The 27,505-nt window shown below is 41.9% G+C and overlaps 1 protein-coding gene across 1 annotated transcript in view; it reads right to left on the bottom strand.

Annotated features, from left to right (window-relative positions):
* PTPRE (protein tyrosine phosphatase receptor type E) overlaps positions 1–14,732 on the bottom strand; it is a 29,211-nt gene extending 14,479 nt beyond the window's left edge. The window contains exons 1-11 of the mRNA XM_084290009.1: positions 14,643–14,732; positions 14,490–14,563; positions 12,925–13,061; positions 8,518–8,608; positions 7,691–7,767; positions 7,527–7,563; positions 6,942–7,039; positions 5,285–5,404; positions 3,927–4,087; positions 1,268–1,403; positions 706–855 (exon numbers count right to left, since the gene is read on the bottom strand). Coding sequence (XP_084146135.1) covers positions 706–855; positions 1,268–1,403; positions 3,927–4,087; positions 5,285–5,404; positions 6,942–7,039; positions 7,527–7,563; positions 7,691–7,767; positions 8,518–8,608; positions 12,925–13,061; positions 14,490–14,563; positions 14,643–14,674 — 1,113 coding nt within the window. The 5' untranslated portion in view covers positions 14,675–14,732. The remainder of the gene's footprint in view (positions 1–705; positions 856–1,267; positions 1,404–3,926; positions 4,088–5,284; positions 5,405–6,941; positions 7,040–7,526; positions 7,564–7,690; positions 7,768–8,517; positions 8,609–12,924; positions 13,062–14,489; positions 14,564–14,642) is intronic.
* Between the last annotated feature and the right edge of the window lie 12,773 nt (positions 14,733–27,505).

Below are 27,505 nucleotides of genomic sequence, written 5' to 3'. Positions count from 1 at the left end.
GTTAAAGGAAAAAGAGAAATTCAGTTAACACTGAATTCATTTGATTAAATGACTAAGTCATTTAATGCCTTCAACCCATATATAGAATAAGTCTTTTAGCATAGGAAATGTCACAGAAAAGTTCTAACTATTTCCTCAGCACAGTTGAAGTCTATTTTAAACAGGGATCAAGAAAGACAGCGTCACTGGCATTTCCAGTCAGGGCTTCTCCACAAAACAAGAATGCCTTATTTCTCCACTTTTTAAATATATATTTTTCCCTCCTGGTAGTTGTGGATACTCAGCACAAAACCTGAAAACTCTCCATAATTCACTCTGCTGTCACGGTGGTGACTGAGTTAACATTTCTGTTGACATGCCAATTCGGTCAATGTAACCCAGCTCCGTTTTCCAGCAGTATCTGATCTGGCATCCAGTAGAAGACTGAAAGAATAATTCCGTTTTTCTTCTACAAGCAAACCAAATGCATATAGGAAAATATCCATCAAACGATGAAGGTTTGAACGTGCATTTTTCGAACAGGGTGTTAAGGCCAGGCCTCCTTCACTGATCCCACAGGACCCATTCCCAGTACATCCACTATAAAAATGGGTGGTTCAGTCTTGACAGTCCCTTTCTTTTTTTAGTTGCCCTTCTCCTGCTTCTGAAGTATCTTTTTGTCCCAAGTGTTTCAACATTTGAAAATCTTAGATCCTTCGTACTTACTTTAAATTCTTCTTCCAGCCCTATTTTGACAAGGTTTGGTGCTGCACTGTGCGATGTTTGTAGATGTTTTTCTAGGGATGACACATCTAGCTCCGTGTCACCGTAGAGGTAGTATTCAAGTAAGGCTTGATAAATGAAGGAGTACTGCATCTGGAACAAACAACAGGCATGTAAGCATGATGCACGTCAAGGAAGCCAAACCATACCATGTCTGGCACTTTCATTCACCTCATTTGGCCTACAACTCACTGATCACCAACGTATACCTTAGGGTAAAACAAAGTTCCTGTTACATCACTCCTTAAATTCCACTTAATTGTGCAAGGGGAAACCCTGGACACGATACCACAAGATACCGTGCATTACAGTGATCTATCTCCATGCCAAAGACCGAACGTGCCTCTATCTCCTTCCCCAGCATTACCCTTCTTCTGGGCTTTGCTTATGTCCCAGTTACCCAGGTGTGCAACAGAACAGGGAATATCACACTGGAGATACAGACGCACATTAATCGACTTGAAGAAAACACAAAAAATTGTAATTTCAACCAATTCCTACTTACGTCAGTCTGAACCATCTGTGGACGCTGATTACGGATTCTTGAAACAAACTCAAAAACATCAACTTTCTGTTCAGCATGCATCATGTCTATTATGGCATCTATAACGATAAACGTGCCTGTTCGGCCCACACCAGCGCTTAAAAAGGCGAGAAAAAAAGACAAAAAAAATAGTTGAACTACAAAGTCTGCAAGAACTGCTATGGCAAGGACAGAAGTGGAACTTGTGCTGTTTCTACTGAATTGAAATACTCAATGTGCAACACGTTTTCATTTTTGATTTTGGTAGTGACAGCAACACAAAAGGATCTAAGTTTTTAACCTAAAAAGTTACCATTTCTAAGCTGTTTGAAGAGGTAAGATCACAATTATGTTACTCAAACACCTTTGGTATAAACAAACAAAAACCAAACCAAAACACACACACAACTGTGCTTGAGCAGTTAAAATAATTGTCTAAAATTAAATTTTAAATATTTTTCCTTTTTTTTCTCCTCTTTTCTGCATGACTGCTGTTACAAGTTCTACACTTCCAAATGCTGCTATCTCCAAATATATATATATATATATATATTTTAAATATCCTTCAACAGCCACGAGAGGGAGCAAGATTACTATAAATTATATCGCTCCCGATTTCCAGCTCTTCCTCTCAGAGGAAAAGGGCATGGCATCCTGTGCTAGGCATTAATAGCTCTCCCTTAACCTCCTGTTAGCTTACTTCATACAGCAACTGCCGTGACGCCCAGAAACACCTTCTGAATCACGACAAACGTTTCTCCCCTCATCCCCACGTGCCCAAAAGACGCGGAGTAACTTTCAGCAAGGAAACGGCAGGTTTTAAATCATCTCTGAAGAAAACAATTACCGCATGCGGCCATTCAGTGCAGCCAGGCCTCCCTTCCCTCTCGCTTCCTTTCATTCACGTTTGACCTCTCCCACAGCAGCCGACTCCACCTCGAGCCCTGCTTTCTTGACTCACACTTTATGGAGATTTTCCTCCTCCTGACGTGTCCCGGAGGCCACCCCTGGCAGTGATGTGCCTTCTGCCACCCACCCGCTGGCCTCACACCCCTGGGCCCCTCTCTCGTCCCTCACCCGTGGGTGCCCACGTCCCCTCTGCCTGCAGTCAGCTTCCTGCAGACCAACATCAAATTCAGTACGACAAAAACTTATTTTGTCAGAGACTGCCAATTCCCCTCCCCTCCCAGTGTTTTACCTACTGCTTTTTACTTCCAAATGCCAAATTAGCGTGTTTTTTTTTTTTTTTTTAACCTTCAAAAATCTCTGACTGAGCAGTTTTTACCCAGAATGACTGGATGATATTTTTGTAAAAGCTCCCCCCCCAAATGCACGGTTACTCACTATCGATGAGTTTCCCTTTCCTTTTCCCAACAATTCAATAGTGTCATATCCTGCCTGTAGCGGAAATTAAGTGTCACCTTTCTCATTCGTTACTTCTAAAGCAGGCCAAAGTGCCACACAAATCCCCACCTGGCATGTAGTGCAGTGACAGAATGCTGCTGGACACGTATATAAATATAAAATACCTCATTTAAATATAAAATATCTCATTAGAAGTCTGCAGAGATTTATCTTTATTTTGTCTCTACTTTTCTTAATTAAATTAAGCACAGAACTTCCTCCTGGTTCAAAATAAAGCTCAAACCCAGTATTAGTCTCCACAGAACATCACGGCTAAAGGCTGAAAAAATATAGTGGGTTTCTCAAAGGAAAGGTTATGTGAGACTCCTAAAGTCTTGTTCCTTCTGAGGCTTTTCTTTAAGACTCTTATGTATGACACTTGGGAGAGAAGACAAAATTTGAATGGAAACAAAAAAAGAAGAGGCTGGCTGGGCAGGACAACCATGCTCTTCTCAATAATGCACAGGGAGTCCTCAAGGACTCTCAGAGTATTTCTAGATGTACGACAAAAGTAACAGAAAATAAAGAAATATATGAACCTACAACCATTTCCTTGAAAACAAAACCCAGAAAGACAAAGCTGCTATTCTTTTCTTTTTACTCTAACCTCCCTCAATATGATAATTGTTCCTAAAAAGTCACTTCTTCCTCAGTTGTAACATTACAGTTGCTACAGAGATTGTAATTATTCTTTTAAAAATGATTTTTTGATTAAGGTTTCATTAACATTTAATTTCAAACACCTTAACACAAACTTTTAACAGCAGCAAGTTCACGTGGTTGCGACTGAATGAGTGGGATTGTGTTCTGCATCGGTATGTAGTACATTTCTTAAATTGCAGCATTTCAATCTCTTAAATACAAGCCTTTATTTAAAAAACTTCAAGGCATTTAATGGACGATTTACATAGCAAACTAATTTTATTGTGGGAAAAGTGGAGGATGAATTCTCAGAGGAGCATTTAGTGGCAAAGGTCACAGATTTGTATTACAAGTCTGTTTTTCTGACAAAGAGCATATTTATACCAAAGATCATCCATGGATAAAACAAAACCTTCTGTCTGAGTATTACAGTGACAGCAAAGACCTATCTTTTGAAACTGTTCTTACCCCTGGCTCTAAAAAGCTTAGCATAGTAAGCTCGTAGCCTATTAACAAAAAATAAACATTCAGCCTAAATATTCCGTGTGTAACTCCAGGCCAAACTAATGGAATGGTTTGAAGAGTTCAAACCTACCTGCAGTGAACCACTACTGGCCCAGCATGGGCAGGATTCAACGTTTTGACTTTCTTCAGGAATTTCAGCATCCCAATAGGTGTGAAAGGCACTCCGAAATCAGGCCAGCTGGTGAAGTGAAGCTGTGTGACGAGCCTCAGCGCTTTACAACCATCATGCAGCTGCAGGGAACACACAGACTGAGTTGGACATCTCATTTTCCATGCTGAGATTTATAAACAAACTCCCATGATTATGACTTGTATTCCTGCAACACCTGGATCCTGACTCAAGGATGAGACACTTACAGCATATGTACAATATAAACACGGAGTAGAATTACCATATATTCTTAAAATGCATGTTTGCAGAGAAAACCGGAATAATCCCAAATTAAAATATGTAAAGTACAAAATTCACAATTCATGCAAATAATTTCAAGTCCTTTTTCTCTTATAAAATCCTCATGACACTTCTTTTAGCAACTTCACTGAAACTCAGAAAATTCACTCTAAACATTGAAGACCTACATCACCATGAGGTGCCAAGTTCCAACTTTAGCAAACTGCTTTATCACAAAACCTGAAAGATGGGGATAAACATTTCACATCAACACATTAGAGGACAGCTATGAGTATTATCCACTGTGTCACATGGCCTGTGTGGATTATCAGCACTCTGTATCATACGTGAAAAATAAAGTGAAAGTAGTTCTATATGGCTGGACACAGCTTATCAGCTCTCACTAGACATGCTACCTGAAATAAATATTGTGATTCTATCTGAAGACTTCAACCTGCATTACACTGTAATTGCATTACAAACACAGCAACCCCCCTTTACGGGGCGAGGATCTCTGGGAGCCTGTCCCTGTAAGAGGCAACACACTGTGGATGTGCACGCAGTCATCACCTCTGTCTCTCTTGTGATCTAAAGCTTTCATTGTGCTGAAGACCAAGGTTATGAGAGAAGCCAAACTCTAATGCTGTCTGACTTTGGCCAGTCAGTATCCAGAATCCACAGACCACTCTAAAAGCCCAGCTATATTCAAATTTACTCATTTATCTATCTATACAATTTGTCCCCCAAAAGTTCATCACTCTGCTCCTGTTCTCTTTCCTTGATAATCACAACGAATGCTGTGGCACTTGGCTACAGGCAAGAAGAAACCTGAGCAGAGCCTATTGCAATTCATTAAATGGCTGTGGCCACGATGCATGCTGTCACGCAGAGCCAGCCAGCCCAGATGCAGCACAGCACCCTTCTTGATTTGCAAATATTTAATCTACTTTCCAAATCTATTTTTTTTTTTTAATTTGGCATTGCAACAATTTGCTTGAAAAGTTAAAATGGATGCAGAGAGGAGCGTTGTTACTGACCGACTGGACGCAGAACTTGCGAATGGTGTAGTCCACGAGAACGATGCAATCTTCCACCGACACGCGGATGTTCCCGTAAGTCCAGCACCCCTGATCAGGCCAATACTGATAGCATTTCTCCTGTACAAACACACGGTGCAGTTTGTAACGCTGAATCTGACTTCACTGCTGGTCACACATAAAACAAGGCAGGTATTTGAAAACTGTGCACAGAAGTGCACATTAGAGTATGTGGAGTTAGTCATCTGACAGAAGACAGCTTTAACACTTTGCCAGTGCTATCGATGATTAAATTTATGCAGAGAAGGGTGTGAAAAGCTTTGAAGCTGTTTTTTAAACTATCCAGATCTAAACCACATGGGGGGGGGGGGGGTAGGGGGGGCTTTCTGATGATAGAGAGGGAACTTTGATGTCTTGACCCTTTATTTTTAAGCTTTGGGTGTAGCCAGTGAGAAATGTGAGGGAGTCCTTATGTAGGAGTCATCAGGAACATCGAGTTTTAACAGTTTAACAATTCTGCCTTCTCACACTGGAAACAAGCTCTTCTTACAGACTGCTTTGCAGTTTGAGAGCTTGATCAAGCAATGCTACAATTAACAGTAAAGTAAAGCAGAAGTACCATGGTGAACATGCGAAGAAGGAGAGCCTTTCCTCATCACTGCTGTGAGATGAGAGTACCTGAATTGTATTTTCTTTCTTGTTTTAAATAAATAAATAAATAAATAACACTTATGAAGGCCAGTGTGCCATTTCCCCCAAGCCATGAGCTGCCCACTGCCGTCCCGAGGCAGGTGCCACTGTCACCACCACAGCACGGCTGGCAGGAGAGGTCGCCTCTGAGCAGCAGAACAGGCACCAGCAAGCTGCTGGGCTCTGCCTGCTTTTCCTTCTGGCTTTCACAGCTAACAGGGAAACGAGGTTTGCTTCTAGTGTATGGTTTGGAGGACTTTAGGTATTCATACAATAAGGCTGTGGCACAAACAGCATAGCAAACTTTCCCCCAGAAGGGGAAAAAAAAAAAAAAAAAGACTACTTAAGGATCTCTTGTCAAAATCTCGTGATGGTGCACTTCCTTAATGCTTTGACTTAGCTTCTAAGATCTCCGAGGCAGGAAAGAAGTTAAATGTTTGAAGCTCGTTGCGTCTCGGTGCTCAGCCAATACGTGCAGAAAGTCTCACGCAACAGGAGGAGCACCGCGCGCCGGGGGAATGTGGGAACAGGAAGCAGCAGAATCGCTCTCACAAGAGAGCAGCCTTGTTTTTCAATTGTTGTGTGCATGCCCCAGAAAGGATTTTGAAGCATAATACTCAGAATACAAATGAATAGCGTTTTTCTCTTCATTTCTAACCAAAACCACCCACAAGTGCAGTCCTATGCTGACAAAAAACAAAGGCACAAGAATGTGCCTTTGGCTACGGGTGACGCAGGACAAAATCAGCTATGAGAATTTCATCCTCAAGATCTACCAGCATAAATTTGGACTTTGGGAAGCTAAAAGTACGTTCATTAGCAGGCACTCAGATGAGCTTTCAGCTCCTTTTAGGGGCTGGAAAAGGAAGTGGTCAGATACACGGCTGGCCAGGTGCTGAGCAGCCGCAGCTACTTTTGGATCACAACGTTGGTAGAGACATCCTCTGTCACGCTGACAGCTCCTTACCTCCTTCCTTTCTTTCAAGTTTGTTAACATGACTATAACTGCAGACTTCTGCTCCCATATCATCCGCCAGAAGTCATTGACCGTTTCTTGCTTGGGTCCTGCACACAGAACACAGCTCTGCTCAACAGATGTGCCAAAGACCAGCAGCACCACGGGACGCGCCAACATCCCCTGTGCTGGGTGCCCACCCAGAACTGTGTTTACTACAAACTACTCATGCTTTGACCCATACTGCTTATTTCTTAAAAACAGTAACACTAATACTAAATAAATAAATAAATAAAATCATATTTTCTTTTACACAGTTATTTTTTCTCACTCAAACCCCCAGATGAGAAAAAAGAAGAGAGAAACAAAGTGGAGATGGAAGTGGAGAAAGGCAATTCTCCAAGCTAAGAAGAGTACCTGCAGGTTGAAATACAGTGGGTGCCCCCATGCTCACTTCACTTTCATTTACAGTCTAACCTTTAAAGCTCACCTCACATTTGGCCACCATCTGAACCCGAAAATAACCTTTATAAAACTTCTAAAATTAAATACATTCAGCCATAAAATGCACATAATAGAGAGATGAGAATGAATTACCTTGTGCTGCTATGAATTTATTCTTTTCTTTATAACCCTATGGAAATAAATATCATAGGAGTTAAAAAATGAAATGTCAGTGTGTGCTGGCAGAAAAATGCCTATTTAATATTAATTTACAGTCAAAGTTAGCAGTTTGGCTAGCAGTGGAAAACTGAACTTACATCTATATATGACGCATTAATGTAGTCTGAAGGTGGGACTCCATCTATTTGGGACAAAATCACTCTGGAATGATCATCTGGAAAAAAAAAAGGCATTACAAGCACATTTGCATTTGAATCAGTCTTCAGTATGTTACTTCCTTATAAATATCAGGACAGGCTTAGCATCAGCTGTCTCCCAAACTGCAGGCTGCACCCCAGCTATCTCAGAGGTGCTCTGCTCTGCTCCAGCTAAACCCTGTGGACACCACGAGTGGGTTTTGGTGGCCCTTCACGTCCTCCTGCCAGAGCCTGAGAACGGTGACTGTACGTGCACGCTGCAAAGCGCAGCACTCTCACAAGGGTTTGTGGCTGCGAGAGCCAGACCTGGAGGAGGACATCGCTGCCCAGAGCGGCTGCGGGGGCTCTGCTGAACTCAGCAGCAGCTGCGTGCTGTCCCCAGCTCTCATCAAGAAACTTCCTCCACACAAGTCTTGCTTTGTCCTCACACTTGAGAGTTACTGGGACTGCATCTCCAGAGCAGTGGAAGCCCAAACTTCACTCTATTTTATTTCAAGCCTGAAACACCAGTTTGACATATAGTCGTTAGGTAGAACACTAAGTTTTTATATCACAACACCTGATTAGCATTATAGAAAAACATGACTTAAGATGATCAACAGCTAGAGACATGCCACAGCAAAATAAACAGGTTTTACAGAGATATGAAGAACACCTGTGACCAGTGAGATTATGTTACTTGAATGTTTTCAGCAAATGAACACCGCCACCATGCTCAATGCCAGACAGATAAAGCATCTGATTTAGAAGAAAAGGTAATGTCTTACATGGAAGGATGTTAGGGTATCTGTTTTTCTCCCTGTTTTCTTCCTTGTTTGCCATTTCAAATGTTCCCTGCACATATCCAGGTGTTAATGACTGAAAAAAGACACAAAGAGTCATTGTGTTATAAAATAGCTAACTGCTGACTGCACACAGCATAGGAAAAATCTGCATTTCTACATAATGCCTCTCATCCAACAGAATTAAACATATTTTATTTTTTTCCAAAAAAATAACTTTCATTACTCTGAAACAGGAAACCATGGCCTGGCAGATTTCAGTGCAGAAAACGAGTTCAGCAGTTTTGAAAAATAAGTAATTTTTCCACCAGAAATCACAGTTATTTAGAAGACTGTTAAAATCTGAGCTGCTGCTTTAAGATGCCATCTGCCATCATGATTCATAGCGCCGTGACCCAGCCATGCGGATGCATCGCTCTGTCGAGCTCTGCTCCAATAGCTACTTTTAGCAATAGCAGTTGGTTCAATAACAGAAACAGAGTTTGATTGTTAATAGCTCAGTGCTGAGAACATGAAATATCAACCGTCTTGTCCAGATCTACAGGTGAGGCTCCAACTCTGGCAGAAAGGGAGGAATAAAATAAATCACAATTCGTTAGTATTGAAGCTCAGAGCTCAGTGTAAGAGCACAAGTAAAAATTTTGCTTGTAATCAGCAAGATCTAAGGCTGCAGATAAATTTAGTCAGGCTTAAAAAAAAAAAAAAAAAAAGTCTTTCAGAACAATCAAATGAAAAGCAGAAATGAAAAATGGAGAGGAAGATGGTGAAGATAAAAAGAAGGAGGTGCCAGAGGTGGTAACACTCCATCTCCACAGTCAATGCTGACGGAATACCATCACCAAGAAGGTCACGGGGGCTTCCCTGAAAGCTGGAGAGATATGGCTGCTATGGAAAAGGCCCACGGAAAAAGCAAGGAATGCTGCTCATCCAGAAACACAGCATGAGACTCATGTTCCCTGTGCTTTGAGATGCCCTGCTCATGACAAACAGTGTAAAGGAGCATGGAGGTCCATCAGGTTTGGTATGTTTATCTCCTCAAACAATGCTAGGGTGTGTTGGATCACAGTGAGGTAAAATCCCAGCAGTTTGGGAGTGCAGAACCTCCTTCTCCCACCCCCTTTCTACCTCCTCCACTTCCCCCAAATCTGCTCAGCCTACTCTGAATCACTTAGGGGAAGGGAAAATTGGGAAATGACTGTATTTTAAGAATTAGCTTAAAGCAACTGTCCCTGCTTGTCTGTCATAAAGCACTGTTTGGACTTTCCCCTTACAAACAGAAATCAGTGTTGTCAGGGTTACATAGCATAGAAAGAGGGAGGAAGGAAAGGAGGGAGGACCTCACCAACACAGAAAGAACAGCAACTTGCATTTCTGTTTTTTTTTTTTTCTTTATACCACCTAAACTTGTGAATGTAAGAGAAAGAAGGTTAAAAAAAAGAAAAAAAAAGAAAAAAAAAAAAGAAAAAAGAGCTACCAGTTAAAAAAAGAAAGCTACTTCTAGTAAACTGCCTAATTCCTTATTCAATTGAAACCCATGCTTTTGCTAATTAAAACTAATCAAAGCACATTTACAATTTTAAGAAACAGAAATTGAATTTATGTTTTGCATAACAGTAAATAATTAGCACTCATTCTGAAGATAGCCAAAAAAATTCCCAATGAAACGTCATGTTAGTCCTGCATGTTTATGTGAAAAATGCATGAAAAATAATTACTACTCCACAATAATCTTTCCAGTCCCTTCTCCTTACTTCTGCAAGGCCACAACACCTCCGTGGACACTTCCTAACGTCGCACCACGCTGCCTAAGGAGTGCTTTGGACCCCATGCAAGGACGCTGCCCATTTCAATGGGCTTCACAACCCAACCCAACCATCTCCAGAGGGGAGGATGGGAGTCAGCAAAGATGCACTTGATCATGTCCTCTCCATCCTCCTATGTGTCATGAGGAGATGATGAGTCTTGGTGGCACTGGGTTGTCTGCCCAGTGGGTACGGGGTCACTGCGATCTTATCTGCTCCCACTTCGCAGGAACCCTAAAAAGCTCTGCAAAGTGACAGAGCGGTATGACCTATCCAAGCATCAGCACATTTTCTCATTTTTTTTTCACTGCATGAACCACAGGGACATCTTAAATCAAAATTAAAACTTCAAAGGCGAATTCTTAGGAAGGTTTTCAGACATTAATCCGAAGATTGAGGCAATGACCTAGCCATCATACACTTCAACGAACAGCCAGCTCATTTTGTGTTATGGATAATAAATAGAGGTAAGACTTATTTGAGGGACCAATACAGGAAGGAATATATTTGTTTTGTTTTGTTTGTTTGTTTTGCTGTGAAGAAAGAAAACACGCTTCCTAGTGCCCTATGTATACACAGGAATCAAATAAAATTAATAAAACGAAGATACCGAGGGTAGGAGACTGCTATTTCAGTGTACAAGTGCAACTGTGCAATTTAGGGTAGTTTAGGCTTTAAGGGTAAAATCAAAAGCACTGAAGAACACAATAAATCTAACAGAACTGTCCTCAAAAATCCTTTCTATCTGCTGTGCACTGCTTGCCTACCAGTGCTTGCTTTTTTACTTCCACTAGAAAAATCCCTCGGGGCCTAACTCCTCTGGGCAGTGCAAATGCACAGCCGCTGCTGGCTCGCAGGAGTGCCAAAACATCAAAATCAGCCCAAATCCATTTCAAATTCTCAAGGAAGAGACCTTGTATGTGTTTCCTGGGACGTTATATAGGCCCAGTGAGGTAACCCTGTGGACAGCCTGCTGGGCTGGAGCTGCCATGGCCTGGTGCCTGGCGGGAGCTGAATTCGGGCCTCTGAAAGAGGGGCTGGCACGTAGGCATCCCATGCTGGCGGGTCTCGATTTCTCAACCATTTTCTTTCTCACATTGCAACAGCAGAGTTCTGTTTATCCATTTTCCTGTTTTATGTCATAATATTGATAACTAAAGTTCAATTTTCACCTTTCCTTCCCCTCTCAGGCTTGAGCAAGCAGCACATACAAGTCCGCAAGCAGCCACAGGCAATATAACGGGGAAAAAAACAGCACAAAACCCATCAAGCAGACGTTATGTACCATCACCCACAGTCACTTACAAGCCTGCTCTACACGTGCCTGTTCATTTACAGGTATTGGACCATGGTTTTCAGACTTGGAGCTTGTGTGCAGACAGAAGCTCACCCGCTCGCAGCACGATGCAGAAAACGATCCAAGCAGAGCAGGTTTTAAAATAAAAATAGATTGCTTGTTTCACTCCTGACTGTGGAACATATTAATCAGGAGAGTCAAAATTCACAACTGTGCATCTTGACAAATTAGTTTTCACATTCATTTTGTCGAGTTAGATAAATATATCCACAATGCTGCGTCTCTTGCAAGGCAAAGAAATTATACCTTTTAAATATACCATCAAACAAATTGCAGATATAAATATGCTACCAATTAAGAAGGTAACATAACAGGCTGTCTAATTAATGCATGCATTGGCTTTGACAACTCTGTATTTGACATTTAATCTACTGCTCTGTGCAACTTGCTTCTGCTGCTAAGGCAAGTGAAGAGAAATAATGAAAGTTTGGTAAAGGCTCATGAAATAGGCATGCGAGGGCTGGCTGGCAGTGCCATGTTTCACCATGGACACCGGTCTGCAGCAGCTCACCACAAGCTCTGGTTACAACTCATTCTCACAACCACACGCAGCTGTTTGGGTTATGTGGGGAAAACAGAATCTCCTTTCTGGCTAAGGCAACGCTTCAGAGAAACCCTCACAGCTGAGATACTTCATGGAAACGTATCTACTAGGGCACCACGACCTACGAAAAGGGAAGTGATGGGAGGATAACAGCGAGCAAAAGGTCAAATCACCAAAAAAATCCCAAAACTCATTAGGGCAATATTACAGGCCACACTCTTTTACCCTAAGTACTTCCCATAGAGGTGAGGCACTCGTAATAATTGCTTCCCCCTACCAACAAGAAAATCAAAGTTAACGAGATTCTTATTCCACTTTCCTCTCTACCACAGACCTTCTTTAAATGCTAACCTTTCAGTTAACCTTTCAGATTTTGCCACAGGACAGTGCGAGCAGGTGTGCAGAGGGGTAATGCCCAGGACAGGAATGCTGAAGCAGAACATCCCCCTCTTCAAATGCCCCAAGCAATGTAATAAAAACAGCATTTTGGCCTTAAAACTGACCCAGACAAAATGAAAAAGTGTTAAAGGAGGACAAACTGTACCGGCACACTCACACAACGTATGCTAAGGTTCTGAGATATCAGCATCACACACATATTTTTTAACAAATTGTTGACATTTGTAGACATTTTGATTTTCTCCCTATTTTTCACGATGCAGCTGTTCACCCCAAATCTGATGACTTACATTGAACTCCTCCCGGAACAGTTTCCCTTCATCTGCTGATCGGATCCTTATTTCCTCTTCAAGATTTTCTACTGGAATAGGGAAATACTTCTTTGGGCCCGAAGGAGACCTGCTGAGCAGCATCACCCTTTGCTGTTCTGTCAGTTCAAGGAAAATAAATGTTAAAGCCCTGTTCAGAGCACACCAATAAATTAATTCAAATTGCAAATTAATTACTATGTTGGAGGATGTCAAAACATACTCCTCAAAAGAGACTTAAATCAGTGATAAAGCTGATTTTAAATGAAATAAGAAACCAAAGCCACAGGCTAAGTGACTTCTTCAAGACACACTCAGCTCAATTAGAACCACTACTGGTAAAATCAATGGTTTCTGTACCAGATTACAGTGCGACCAAGTTTTGTTTAGGAAAGAAGAAGGTTCCCCTTCTGCTGAGGAACAGACAGCAACCGAGAGCCACTCTGTAGCACAGCAGGGACTGGAGGGACAATTTTTGGTATTTATCCGCAGGAGATACGACTGGATGACTTCACACATAAGGCACCTGTAGCCTGGCAGACGAGCATGACTTCCAGCAGCCAGGCTTCGAAACTAAACCCTCCCATTGAGTGCATGAACCACTGATGGACAGGCACAGAGAAACTCCAGAGCAGGTTCAGCAGGGCTTGTGCACAACCGCCGGGACTGAACAGGAAGCACCCGGGGTGTATTTAGAAGCCTGACTTTCTTGATGTTTTCTTCCACAGTACTTTAACCAAGTCTTCAGTTCATATGTAGCATTGTGGATTTGTCAGAAAGAACCACTGTAACTGTTCCATTTCATTACATTTTCCTCTTTGTTATGGCCACAAAATTTATAAGCAAGAAACTAATGGCTCCTCCACATGTACTGTTTGAACTTCCTGAGCCCCACCGAGCCACCAGCCCTGGAGGCTCCCTGCTCAAGGAAATAAAAGCAGCACATTCAAAAAAGCCAGGGGAAAACATTTACCAATTCCTGGGAGTACTTTATTTTAGTCCAACTGGCTTACAACACATCCCTATCTCATCCCCTTGCTTGCCTGTTTATGTGCAGGAACAACCTGCTACTTTCACAAAGAGTTAAGGGCTTTTTATTTTATTTATTTTATTTTGTCTTTTAAGACAAAATATTGCAAACCTTTCTCTTAATATAATGATCACAGTGCCAGAAACTTGAATCTCAGTCAGCATCCTAATAAAACATTTCTAAAGAACCTGAACAACATTTACTAAGAAGTATTTGCTGCATCACAACATAAAATGAAAGTTATTTAAAACCAACGCCTGGAAGTTAAGATAAATAGATACAGATAGATTGATAGATAGATAGATAGAGATAGATAGAGATAGAGGAATAGATGCGTATGGACCTCTTCTGATGTTTTTGTTTTTACTATTTTCTCTTTATTAATAATCTTAGAATTTACATTATAAAATAAGAGGCAAGCATAATTAATGCTTGAATAATTGAATTCCTGATGAACGACAGAGTGTGTGCACACACACACAATTCACACAGACAAGGAAAGCAAATCTCTCCTTACCTTGTTCTTCCAAGATCCCATTTGGCATCTTTTTGTCACCGGAGTTCACAACAGCTTTCCGATGTCTTCTGAACCTTAAACACACGCGCCGCGTTAATCTGAGAAACTACGTTTAAAGGTAACATGCATTTTCCCAAATCAGCCTTTACCAACCATGTAAGCCTGGAGAAGCTGTTTCTGTTCATCTTCCCGCGAGCTGCTACGGCGAGAGCCGCTAGCACCACGGCTCCCTGCCCTGCGCTGTGATGGAGGCTCCTGCCGCACCATGCGCACGCACGCTTTCGTTTCCTCATTAGATCATATCAGAACAAGACTGAACTAGTTCTGCACGCAGAGCTCCACACAGACGTACCTGAAAAAATAGCCAGCCAACAGAATGAAGATGATGAACACCAGCAGCAGGATCAGCATGGAAGTCAGCAGGTCCCTGTGTAAATTGTTCTCCTCTGTAGAGTCTGCAAAATGAAAGACAGTCAATGTGAAGCAGTACAGATGCAGACTGCCTCATCCAGCATAGGCAGGACCAGCCTGGGATATCAGAAATCGTTGGTTCTACGCAATGATCTGCTTGCACTTACTAAAAAGCATCACAAATTTATTTAATATATGCAAAGCTGAAATTAAAACCCTTTTTTTTTTTTTTTTTTCCCCTCAAAGGCACACACACGCAGAGCACTCTATCTGTTGCTGAGAGTGTCATGTATATTTTGGGGACAACTGAACTGGTTAGCAACAAATTTACTTGTAATTAAAATAAGTTTAAGTGCTGCAAGGTCCTGAACTACATTTGAAGCCCATTCTACACGTTTCCATGTGCAAGTATCCTTGCGCGCAGCAGCTGCTTCTCAACAAGCCAGAAATCATCCAGGAGTGCCACCCCTTCCTTAGACTTTATCTACTCCAAAGGCATGGTGTCTGTTTAAAACACATGCAACTTATCCAATGCGACACGCCACAATGTATGCAAATACAGGCAGGGATTTTTATACATGCTCAGAATGGAGATAAAAACAAATCCATGTTATATCCAGTATGAACTGCAAGTCTCACCCTTCTGTTAAGTGTTTTTTTTTTCAATGTATGTGGCACTTCACATTTCAGTTTCAATGTGCTTTCTGTAACCTTTTAATGCTACTGAACAACATATAACACATTAAAAACACACAAAAAAAAGAGCATGTTTTGTTTAAGCAAACAAAACTCTCGGCCTTAGTCTTCAGCAAGCAAAATACAGCCTTGCTGCCTGTTTTTCCTTCCGACCAGGCTCGTAAACCCAAGTTTCAGCATCGGGGTGGGCAGATGGGGTCAGGAATTATTGCCCAAAGCTTGTGCAGGTGGACAGAGCTCTCCTTGGTCACAGCCAGATGAGATCCCTGCAGTAGCAGCCCTTGCTCGTGGTATCTGCCAGTATGGGTCTTGGGACCCCCACTTCTCCATCCTTACAGCAGCCTTCCTCAGCCTTCCTCATGTGCTCTTTTTGTCAACCTTCTTACCAACATATGCTCTACCAAAAAGAAGGCAGTTTTGGTTGCTGGTGGCTTTCTTTTCAAACTGTATTAACACATTCTTAATGAGTTCCTCACAATTTCTACAGTGGTCTTTGAATGTGGAGAGAGGCAGCAGTAATACTAACACCTCTTGCATTCACACTTACCTAAACTCTTTCATTTTACTTGCAGCGAACACTTTCTGAATAGGCCACAAGCCATGACATAAAATATCATTCAATCACAAGATTACAATAATTACCTAAAACTACAAAGTGGTCCTCCTAACAACACCAGCCCTGTATCAAACGATATTTTTCCACGTCGTGGGTAATCACCGCTTCAAAACAAATGAGCCTAGTCATATTTAAGTCACGGGTGAGAGAGCAGGAGGCAAGCTTGATTAACACTGTTAAAAAGAAACTCCACAAAGAGGGGAAAAATAAAATTTGGAGAGAAGAAATGTGAGGTTTTGCAAGTAGCATATTAGGGCCTGGAATAAAACCTCCTTTATAGGCATATCCACAGGGCAGACAAGGAGAGAAGCTACCTCAGTCAACATAATAGCACGAAGAAAGGCAAGGCAATAAAATGCACGAAACTTGACATTTCAGTGGTATATGAAGACAAAAGTGACAGGCATGACAAAATCGTAATCAGAAACCAGCACTTGACAGGCTTTCAGAAAATCACTATTGTAGGAAATGTCTGGATGGAATCACATCAGGCAGAAGCAGCCTAACAATTTCTGTGTAGCACTTCGCAATACTGAACTCTCTATAGAAACAATGATCTGGCAAATAAAGAAACAAGAAGTATGTATTTGCCTTTCACAGGCAAAATGAACCGCTTTAGCCCACTTCTGTAGTTTGGAAATTTGAGACTGAATATTTCAGATCCTCCAGGATTTGGGGGTTTTGGTAGTTCTTATAATCGGTTCTGTTTCAAGATGCCTAAGACAAAATGACAGCAAAAATTCTGAGTCACGGGGGAATTAAAATTTCCCGCAGTCCATTACACAACACAAAAGCCCCTGTCTCTACTTTTCCAAAGAGCTGACACATCTCACACCCTATTTTTAAGGGGACTTTGGAAAAGTGATTCATGAACAAGGGCCACAAACTTCTTCCAGTGCAACCCTGGAGCAGTGCAGCCTCCTGCCAGAGGACTGCCCACGTTTCTTTCAGCACAGGGCAGCCCTGCAATGCCTGGTGCAATTCTCTGCATCAAGATCTTTCCTCTCCCCCTACAAGGAGATGAGGTCAAAACCCATGAGTGGCTCTTCCTTCCTCATTTGTGGGCACATCTATTTCTGAAGCCTTGCAGTGGCACATCAGTGCCCTCACCTCTGCAGAGCCAGCATGTAAGGCATCGCATGTTTTTAAAGAGTTGCATTTATTACCTGTGTTTTCTTCAGTGTCTGCACTGGTGATTTTATAAACACAACCAAAAAACTGCAACAGAAAGCTGTGACAAGGCTTAGGCCATTGCAGGTTCACAGATGGAAAGATCTTTGGCCAAGATAACTCTCTACATATTAAGTCGGATTTTACTGGGAGACTGAAACAGAGATGTGAAGTATTTCTTTAATCACTGCTGCTTCCAAAGTTGACAGCTGAAACATGAGTAAGTACATGCAGAAAAGGCAGATGTCTTCTAAAGCATCTTCTGTACCACAGCCATGCTGGGAAAAATTTCCTGCTGCTCCAACACAAAGAGAGCAGTGGCCCCAAACCGCATGGTTTTCTGTTCACAGCTACATGGAAACAATTGTCTGGAGAGCACATTTCAGAACTACAATGAAATAGGGACTTTGAACTTGGCAAAGGATGAGTGTTGTCACCAGAAGGATGGTGACAACCCCTCGTGCTTCCCCTGCCACCCACTGAGTCTGACTCACGGGTCCTTCCCTGCTTTATTCCCTGCACTGCTGTCCCAGTTGTCTTTAAGGCTTTTTCTGGAAATGCATCACCATTTCCTCCAGGGTTAGGATGTTCCTAGTTTCAGTGTGCTAGCGTTAAAAACAAAAGCAACCGCAACAAAAAAGGGAACTAACGGCAGTATCTACACAACAGCGCGTGTCCTGCTGTCCCCCTACCATACTCCCTCCACAGGTTTGCTCCTCTTCATCCCTGGATCACTTCCTTTACATGTAGGACTGGGACAGTACAGTGGCCCATTAATGCAAATGACAGCAACGCCAGTATGTAGGCAGTGCTCCTGTCAGATGAAGGATGGATGGAGAAGCTCTTGGCCACGTCTCTGCTGAAGATTTCAGCTCAGCTTGCATCAGATGTTGCACCCAGCTTGCCTGGTGGCCATGCAAGACCTCATGCCATAACTTAGGGGAGATGTCAGACCAAACGATCTACCTCATGGGAGTGCTGAGTATCTTTTACATTGATCCCTCACTTAAACCACTAAATCTGCTCATGTTTCAAAGAGCAATCAAGCTTCTTCACTGTTAATTGTGGCCTTCCAATGCTCCTCACAAGCCCCAAAGGGCAGATAACTCTTTCCAAATTCACCAAGAGTAACTGCAGGGAGCAGCCAAGCTCCCCAAAGCGTGCAGCCCTGGCACAGAAACCCTTTCACACTACTGCTGAGCTGCAGGTACTGGGGATGCTACTTGCACTGCAGATGCACGTGTGGCACAGGCTGTCCTCGTGCTGTCCTTTGGACTAATTCTGTGCTGAAGATAGACCCAAGAGACATACTTTGGGCAGGCCTTAGCACTTTTCATGGACACGGGCAGTTCTGAAATCTCAGGACTCTGTGAGTAGCAAAATATTTTGCTGCTGCCATAAAAGCTTTTGCAAGTGCTTAACTTCAGTTTGCCTCTCAGCAGGTTTAACAGTGATTGATTTACCATAATCAAGCCTCTTGCAATTACCATGTGCTTTACAGGCTCTGAAAAACCTTAAAGCTAACTCACTGCATGGAGAGCTCGCCTCCTGCCTCAGTTTCCCCAGAGCTGTGCTGCCTCCTGCAGGCTCGGCTGAACTCGTGCTGCGAGGCAGTGCAGGACAAGTGCCCCACACAGCGGGGATGCCCCAAGTCCATCCTGAGCCCCCTCAAGCTACTTTTGGATGATAAAACCCCGTAGCAGTGAGTTGCTGTGCTTCACAGCAGCTACTTGCAGAGAGGAAGCAGACAGACAGTCAATAACCAGGCTTTGATAGGCATAAAAAACATACCCAAAGTAAAAAAAATAATAAAAAAAATCCTGAAGAAAGCCTAAAGGAAACAGAAAGGTGGAGGAAACAAACCAGCATCCAAAGCCCACTTTTCTCCTCATGTTCTTCAGCAGCAAATGAAAGAATCATGCTGGCATCTGCCATCCCGAAGACCAATGGATATGCTGTACTTAAGGAGGCTTGCGGGATCCCATCAATGTCCATATATACCTGTCCTATATACCTAAGAGGACAGACCCAGGCTCCTTTCAGCAGCACCCAGGGCCAGGCCCAGAGGTCTCAGCCCCAAGCTGGAGCCCCAGGGGCTGCCCCTGGCCCTGGTCTGTGCTGGGCGGGTGCCGCAGCCCTGGCACAGGCTGCCCAGAGAGGGGCTGGGGGCTCCTCCTGGAGAGCTTCAAACCCACCGGGACCTGGGGCTGGGCACCCCGCTCAGGTGCTCCCACTCATCTGATAAAGTCATTGTCTCTGCATCTTAATACATTGGTGGTGGAAAGTGTAAAGAGGGGCATGAATACCATGAAAGATTCAGGCAGTAAACAGTGCTGAAGTCCTTTCCAAACATTTAAATTTGAGAGTTTTACTACTGCAGCTCCCAGGCTGCTTTGACATTTAAATGACATAACTAGTGTAAAACAAAACAAAACAAGAAGAAATAAAAGGATCCTAGCTATGATTAACCCTGGATAACTAATAAATATTTAAGTAACCAGAAAATATTTGAATTAAATGGACCAGCATCATCTCTAAACAGTTTGTTATATGTATTTGATAGCATAAAGTTTTATCTACCTGAAACGCATGTGCAAATCCAAATAAACAAATTTAGGCAAATCCAAATAAATAAATACTGCTTTATATTTAATGCAGTTGAATACTGAGTAAGTCACAGTACAATTTCTCCAGTAAATGGCGGTACAATAAAACCCAGAGTATTCTGATTGTATTAAATGGGAATTTCATGGTAGCAATTTCATGGTACTCCTGCAGGAAGCAAAATGGCAGCAGTGCTGAAAAATTGAGTAATACTCAAAAACATCCTATCTTTTTGGATCATTCATCAAATCTGCATGCAAAATGACAACTCTTCTCAGTTATTTCCATACTCTTTTAAACAGAATTTTCTTCATACTTTAAACAGAAATCTTTAATATTTTTTAAAAATATTTTATTAGCTCAGTAGCTATTAAAAGTATTAGATAATCCTATTATCTTGGAACCCTCTATACAGCAATCTGTTTTCAGTGTGCATGTTTTGTTTATCAGACAGAACTCTTCTTTGCTTCTCACAGCAAAGTAACAAAGGCTTTGATATTTCTAAAAAAAAAAAAAAAAGTTTAGTTGTACTAATAATTTCTAACTCGTCTCACTGAAATTAAGATTTAATCAAAATATGGAAGATAAGATTACTCTTACCCACATTATCATGCTCGTATTCAACACAATTTTGAATTAAGGTGAACAGCATCTATGGGGAAGTCCTTTTTTGTTTTAAATAATTTTATTAAAATGTTCTAGGTATTGAAACAGCTAACAAGCTTACTTCTCAATTCCCATATTCATACAAATATATATTACATATTCAGACAAATATAAATAACTTGTTTTTCTAAAGCTGCAGGTGCTATACAAGAGGCAGGGCAAAGACAACTATTTGACAGTATTTCAACAGAGCTATTTATTAGTATCTTGTACATAGCTTCATTTTTATTTATATTAACATTTTACTTAATTTGAAAGACCTAAGCAAAACAAGAGAAAGCAGCACACCGCTGGACCTCTGCTGCCCTGAAGTCTTACACCTTGCTGAACACAAATGCCTAAGACCTGAGTTGCTACAAATACAGACCAAAACGATGAACGTGGGATCCAAAACCCGCTGGTGCCACGTGAGTTTTTTGACAACCTGAAGAACCAGCTCTGAAGCACGAACAACAAAATTTATTTCCAATGCTGCTTGACTGAATGTCAAGTGGCATTAACACCACAAAAAAAAACAAACAACCAAAGCCAGCCCTGCTACTGGCTTTGTCCCTTGCAGCTGGATGAGAAAAGGCCGTGCTGCCACGGATCAGGAGCTCAGCCCCCACGCAGACCCGCCAGGCCATGGGCACTGCCAGCAGCTGCACTTGGCAGGTGACTCTTGCTTGGCTTTCCATCCATAGGGGTGTGAAGTTCACAGGCAGATTAAAAAGAAAAAGAAAACAGCAAAAACACCCCCTTCTATAAAGACTGGATGACAACAACAGCAACCTGAAAAGTTACTGAGATTTTAGCAGAGTGTTCATATGGAACACAATCAGCTTTGTTATCCTTCAGCCAAGGCCACATAGAAGCTATTCATTCCGAAATCCATCTCCGAGGTGAGCACAGCGCCGTGCATGGCCACTGCCTAAACAGATAAATACACACTGTCAAACTGCCAACACCCAGCAGCAGCTGCACAGGCATTTGAAGACACCTAGCTAGGTTTATGAAGGGTAAGGACAACGTGCAGCTCAGATTTGCCATCCAGTCATAGAACATAATAGCAGAATCAATAGTCTTTAATAAAATAAAATAAAATAAAATAAAATAAAATAAAATAAAATAAAATAAAATAAAATAAAATAAAATAAAATAAAATAAAATAAAATAGATTTGGACTAGCCCCTCTCCACACCTGTGCTGTGTTAAGCCAGTTACTGGAGGTCCCGAAGCAAGAGGAAGAAATGTCAAAGAAAGAAGGAAATGAGGAGAAATAGGAGACGCCGTGGTGAATCAGAGAGTAGAAGATTGCTCTCTGGTCTTCGAAAAAAAATGTTTTATTTTTCACCTGACCTCACCTGAGGCAGGATACCTGCACTATTATCCACCTCCAGCTCTGCCTTAGATAGCTCACATCACTGAAAAGACAACATAAATATTGTAGTTCCTCCTGCTGTTCTCTCTGCTGTTTAAGCAACTCTGCCTCTATTTCAAAATATCAGTGTGCAAGTTGTGTATTTCCCACACGTGGGAAAGAGAAAGTAAAGTTACAACACCAATAAAAGAGAGGTCAAACACAGATGTCATCAGGCAAGATTAGAACATTATGGAGAAATATTCAGGATGTCACTGCAGGGACCTCACCTGAAGTCCTTTTCCCTCCCTATTCCCACCCCTGCCAATTAAATGATGGCCTTACTTGTCGTTGTGGTGGGTTTGGGTAATTCAGTTCCATTGGGTGGTAAAGCCTGCACGAACAGAAAGCTAACACAGAGTAGCAGGAACGAACAGGGATGTTCCATCCTGGATCTGAAAGACAAGAAAAGCGTAAGATAAAATTTTGGGTCAAATTACTATTACCTTTTTCCGCTCTTCAGAACAAAATTAAAGAAAAAGCAATGCTTACTTTACGCAAGGGAAGTTTTAAAACTTGTTGCCTGCTCACTTAACTTTCTTTGTTGATGCAAAGGGGAAGGAAATGCAACTTGTCTGCATTAAGAATTCATTACAAATGCTTTAAGTGCAAGACCAGGAAGACAGCATTCAGCCATCATTCAAAGATGATTACAGAAATTGGGGCAGAAAAGCTGTTCTGTGTCAGCAACACACGGCAGCTGAGGACATGGAGGCAAGGAATCTGGAAATCATTTCCAAAATACAGAAGTATCAGTAACTGGCATCGTGAGAGTAAACAGGGCAGAAATTGGGCATAGAGGTTTGGTGGATCCTGTCCTCGCTGCAGGTATCACACCTTTTGGGGCTGTGAGCTACCTTTCTATGTTTTCTTATGTTACCTTCATTCCCCAAACACACGCACGCAGAGCACCATGATGTATTTTTTTGGAGAACACATGTGCCGTAACTATCAAGCTCTAAAATATGGCATCAGAACCTCCTAAATACAGAATATTTCATATTTTGTGGGACCAGAAAATAATTTCCAATGTAGAAAAACTTAGAATCAAGGTGATGAAAATGGGCTGCTGCTTTGGGGACTGTGGAGAAATTCAGGAGCTTGCTGCAGGAGCAGGGTGAGTCGGCAGCTGGAGGCAGACAACCTGCTCCAGAAGCACTCCAGTCCCTCAAAACTGAGGCACATTTTTATAAAGGAAAAAAAAAATTAATCTTGTTACTTTTCCTGAGCATTTATCTAGTCCCTAATAGTCGGGTTAATTACAACAGGCTGCCGCCCCAGGCAGCAGGCAGTCTTGTTTGATTTTCAAGTGTCATCTTTGGCAAAAACGCTGCACCCAAGCACTGTGGGCTCATGCTGGCTTTCACAAGTGGCAGAACACGGCCAGACGGTGGGTCTGCGTCCATGGCTGAAATTGTAACAACAGCACTACGGCACGACAAAGCTCCCCGATGTTATCAGCATAAATATTTAATAGCACAATTTACACAGGATATTTTATAGTAGCGCTTAACAACAGGCCAAAAAAAACCCACCCAAAACCAAACAAAAAACAACCAACACAAACATGAGAATAGACATGAGAATAACCACGATGAAAAACCTCCCTTAATAGCAGCTTTCACCGCCTCTTGCCCATTCACCATGCCCATGCCTGTTACCCAAACCTCAGTCCCAGTCTCTTCACTATGCATAGGGCTACCTTCAAATTCAAATAACATCTCGTATGATTATAAACGAAAAAGGTAAAAATAAGAAGAATTAAAACAACAAGAGAACAGTGAGACTTGAAACTTGTTGATCTTGTTCTCAGAAGGAGATTGCCCCAGCAGGGCAGGGCCCCTGTTCCCAGCCCACCAGCAGCTCTGGGATGCCCACAGGTGCCTCAAGGAAGGACACAAAGTCGATTTTGCATAATCTTATATTAAAGCTTATTTATTTATTTATGTATTTATTTATTCAAGGCTCCATAAGATGCAAAGTAGCCTTCCTGCCCACTGAAATCACAAGGTAAATTGCCAAGGTAGCTCCTTCCAGAAGCGACTGCCTGTGCCTCTGTACGTTGCCCCTACATCTAAATATGTGACATTTCAAACTCTTACAAGCAAAAACACAGAAAACACAGAAGCAAGAAAACATAGCATGAAAACAAAAAGACAAAATGTATATTTTTAGCAAAAAAAAAAAAAAAACACATAATGCTTTCTTACATGGGAGCACACACAATAGAATTTCTTTATTCTTGCTCCCATTCTTACATTTTGGAAGCTCCGTGGATCTAGCTGAATTTTCTTCTTTACAAGAATGAACAAAGAAAAAATAATAAAAAGTGTTATTAGCATCAAACCTTATTTTCCTAAATTCCCCTTTTCAGTCCAGCCTCCTTCTTGACAGATCTACTCTCTCAGTTCCCTCTATTACTGTTTATAACGTAAGTAGACCAAACATCTTACAAATTAATCCTGACCTGGCTGTTCATGGGATTAGGTAACTAATTACACATAACAGCTAATTGCAAAATGCTTCAGTGGGACTGCTGCACCAGACCTGGTCTGCCAGCTCCGACCCAGCCGAGCCGAGGGATCCATCCTCCTGCTCTGAAACTCCCCAGGTACGAGGCACTGCTTCAGCCAGGTCTAACTGGATGAAATCAGAGCCACCGAGAGCTTTTTATGACAGTCCCCATAGTGACCATATTGCTAACGACTATGTGAAGTCTTATACTAGGCTACCAGGAGTGAGCTAAACAAATATATATTTTTTTTCTGTCTTCTCTATCCATTGTAAGAGGTGAGTAAGAAGTTAATATTTATAATAACATCATACGGTGAAGAGGCAGTATCTGTATGATGTAAGACAATAGATATAAGACAATCACCTGCACTTAAAGCCTTGAAGTTACCAGGAGTTGTTCAGTTCAGAAGAATGAATACCCCCAGTGGAAGTCAGTGTAATTTTGGAAGCAAGCCATGTCCAAAGGGCTGAAAAGTGTAAGGAGCAAAGTGCCTCACAACCTTGCTGCTGTGAGAGTTTTGCAGGCAGACATACAGCACCAAACATCTCATATCTGGTCTCTTCAATGTGATACAGTGTAGCTTGATTACACATTTGATGCCCCCAGATTTATCAGAAACAAACGCACCTACAAGGTTTATGCAAATTCTGGGATCTCATTTTTGTCTGAAGCCGTGATTAAGTGCTTCGTATTCTTGCTCGCCAAAGGATGGATGAAAAATTATAGCAAATGTTGGGGGCAGATGACAGAGCCTGAGCTCAGTATGACCAAGTTCTGCAAGCACCGAGCGCTTGTCTTCAGACAGGGGTGGATAGGGAGTAAGCAAGTTGAATAAAATACATTAAAATACTGTGAATTTTACTGTGTATGTATATTTATCTGCTTCACATGCTGAAACGCATGCAGTTACTACAGGACCTCAACTACAGCATTTTCTGAAACCAAAAAACCCAACCCCTGTAGACAGAGCAACGCTTTCCTTTCTCAAGGAGGTGCACTGTCATGATAATCTGATAAAGAAAATAAAAAATAGAACAACTCGTCTCCAGAAAGAGCAGGCAGGCAGCAAGGCACCGCTGAACAGGAAAGGACAACCGTGTACACTAAAGAAGCCTCTTGCTGATAAGATCAGAAAGGAAGAAAGCAAGGTGTGAGGTGCATGCTGTCATTATTACACAGCTTTCACAGGGCTCAAGGCCACCTTCCTTCTGCAAGACCACTGCTGCCTGCCTGCAAAAAGCCACAGCAGCTGCTTCAGGAACTGCATGAGGATGTCGTGCATTTTGCCTGCTTGTATCCCACAACATCCAGTCCTTCTTTCATGGATATTTGTGGGTAACTAGCTGAGGCACTTCAGCTTTAACTCCACAGAATCCCATTTTTTGTAGTAGAGGTTATTAGCTATTCCTGATTAACTAAAGCCTTAAAATGATGAAACCTGTTAGAGCCTGCTGCTACAATCACAGTTCTAAAAGTCTGCATTGTTATAGAAAAATGCTTCCATGTCCAGCAGAGAGCCTGACAGCGTGACCAAAAAAAGTCACTGTGAAACTGCACAGTGAGCTCCAATCCTGCGCAGGAGGCATGGCATGTAACGTCCAAATGCAATCCTGGTGTAGAAATCCCAGGAAGATGCAAAAAAGCCCCTGCCCAGCATTTGTCATCGCCACTGGTCCTTGGGTGGCCCAGGGACACGCCACAGTGGATGGCTCAGCCCCCAAGCGTGAGGAAATGGCATTGTTGGCAGGGATTACTGCACTGGGACACACTTAATTTCTGTCTTGGCCACACAAGTAAATCCTCCTCTGACCTGACAGTTTTTAAAATTAATCATTTGATCGCGGTTTTCCAAAATCACTTAAAAAAGAAGCACATCTCTCCAGCAGGGATGCCTGTTTATGAAACTCTGGGAATCCCGCTTGAGAAATTAGCGCAGAATAAATGAAGCGCTCACTTAATGTCAGGGTAGTGTGAGTACAGAAGAGAGAACTTACTTCATAACTCATATCTAAGGATTTAATAATACCAAAAATAGCGAATACATGGAAATAGGATAGTGGGAAGCCCTAAATGAAAAATTCAAGAAGTTTGATAAAAGCTGAATGTTTTGATCTGCTTTAAAAATTGGGAACTTTTGTAAAAATAAATACCTTGGGTATTTTATTTATTTATTTATTTATTTAATTCCTGTAATTCACTATTGCTCAGAGAATTAGGATATCCTAGAATCCAGAGGATAAGGAAAGAGCTTGTGATAGTTTGTCTGCATTCAGGATAAAGGTTAGCTCAAAACTGAAAGGCACGTCTGACTTCCAACAACTGATCAAGCTGCCCTCCTGCAGTGTGCACTGGGAAAAAAGAAAAAAGATAAATGCCTTTAGATGTATGAAAATATAAATATATACATATATACATCTACACACTATCTATCTGTCATACACACAAAGGTCCTCATCTGGGCAATGTAGGTGTAGATGAGCCTGGCAAACTGCGTGAGCTGATGGAGCAGAGTCCTATCTCTTTCTGTAATGACACCTGGAAGCCAAAAACACAATGAAAGACTGCAGTAAGAACCTAAAATTAGTATCCTGAGCTACTCAGAATGACTTGAATTTGTCTTTCCAACCTCCGCTCTTTGTGACTGAGTTCATTTTTCAAAGTGCCAGACAAGCTGATCGTGCGAGTGCATCCCTTGCAGCTCAGCCAGCAAGAAACTCTGCCAGGGATCACTCTACGAAGGAGATATTCCTAAAAATCAGCTGCACAGGCTGCTGCACAGCCATTTCTTAGAGGTGAGTTATAAAAACACTGCGATACTGCCATTAAAACCTATTTGTTTTAAAATGGGACTGCCTACAGCACACTCACTTCCATTTTTTTTGACATATAAATACAGATTTTGCTACTGGCCTCTTCAGGAATAGAAACAGAATGTAAGG

Source organism: Netta rufina (genome assembly GCF_964035555.1).
Source record: "Netta rufina genome assembly, chromosome: 7".
Lineage (NCBI taxonomy): Eukaryota > Metazoa > Chordata > Aves > Anseriformes > Anatidae > Netta > Netta rufina.
The sequence above is the reverse complement of the archived record's forward strand: the minus strand, read 5'-3'. Positions and strand labels throughout refer to the sequence as shown.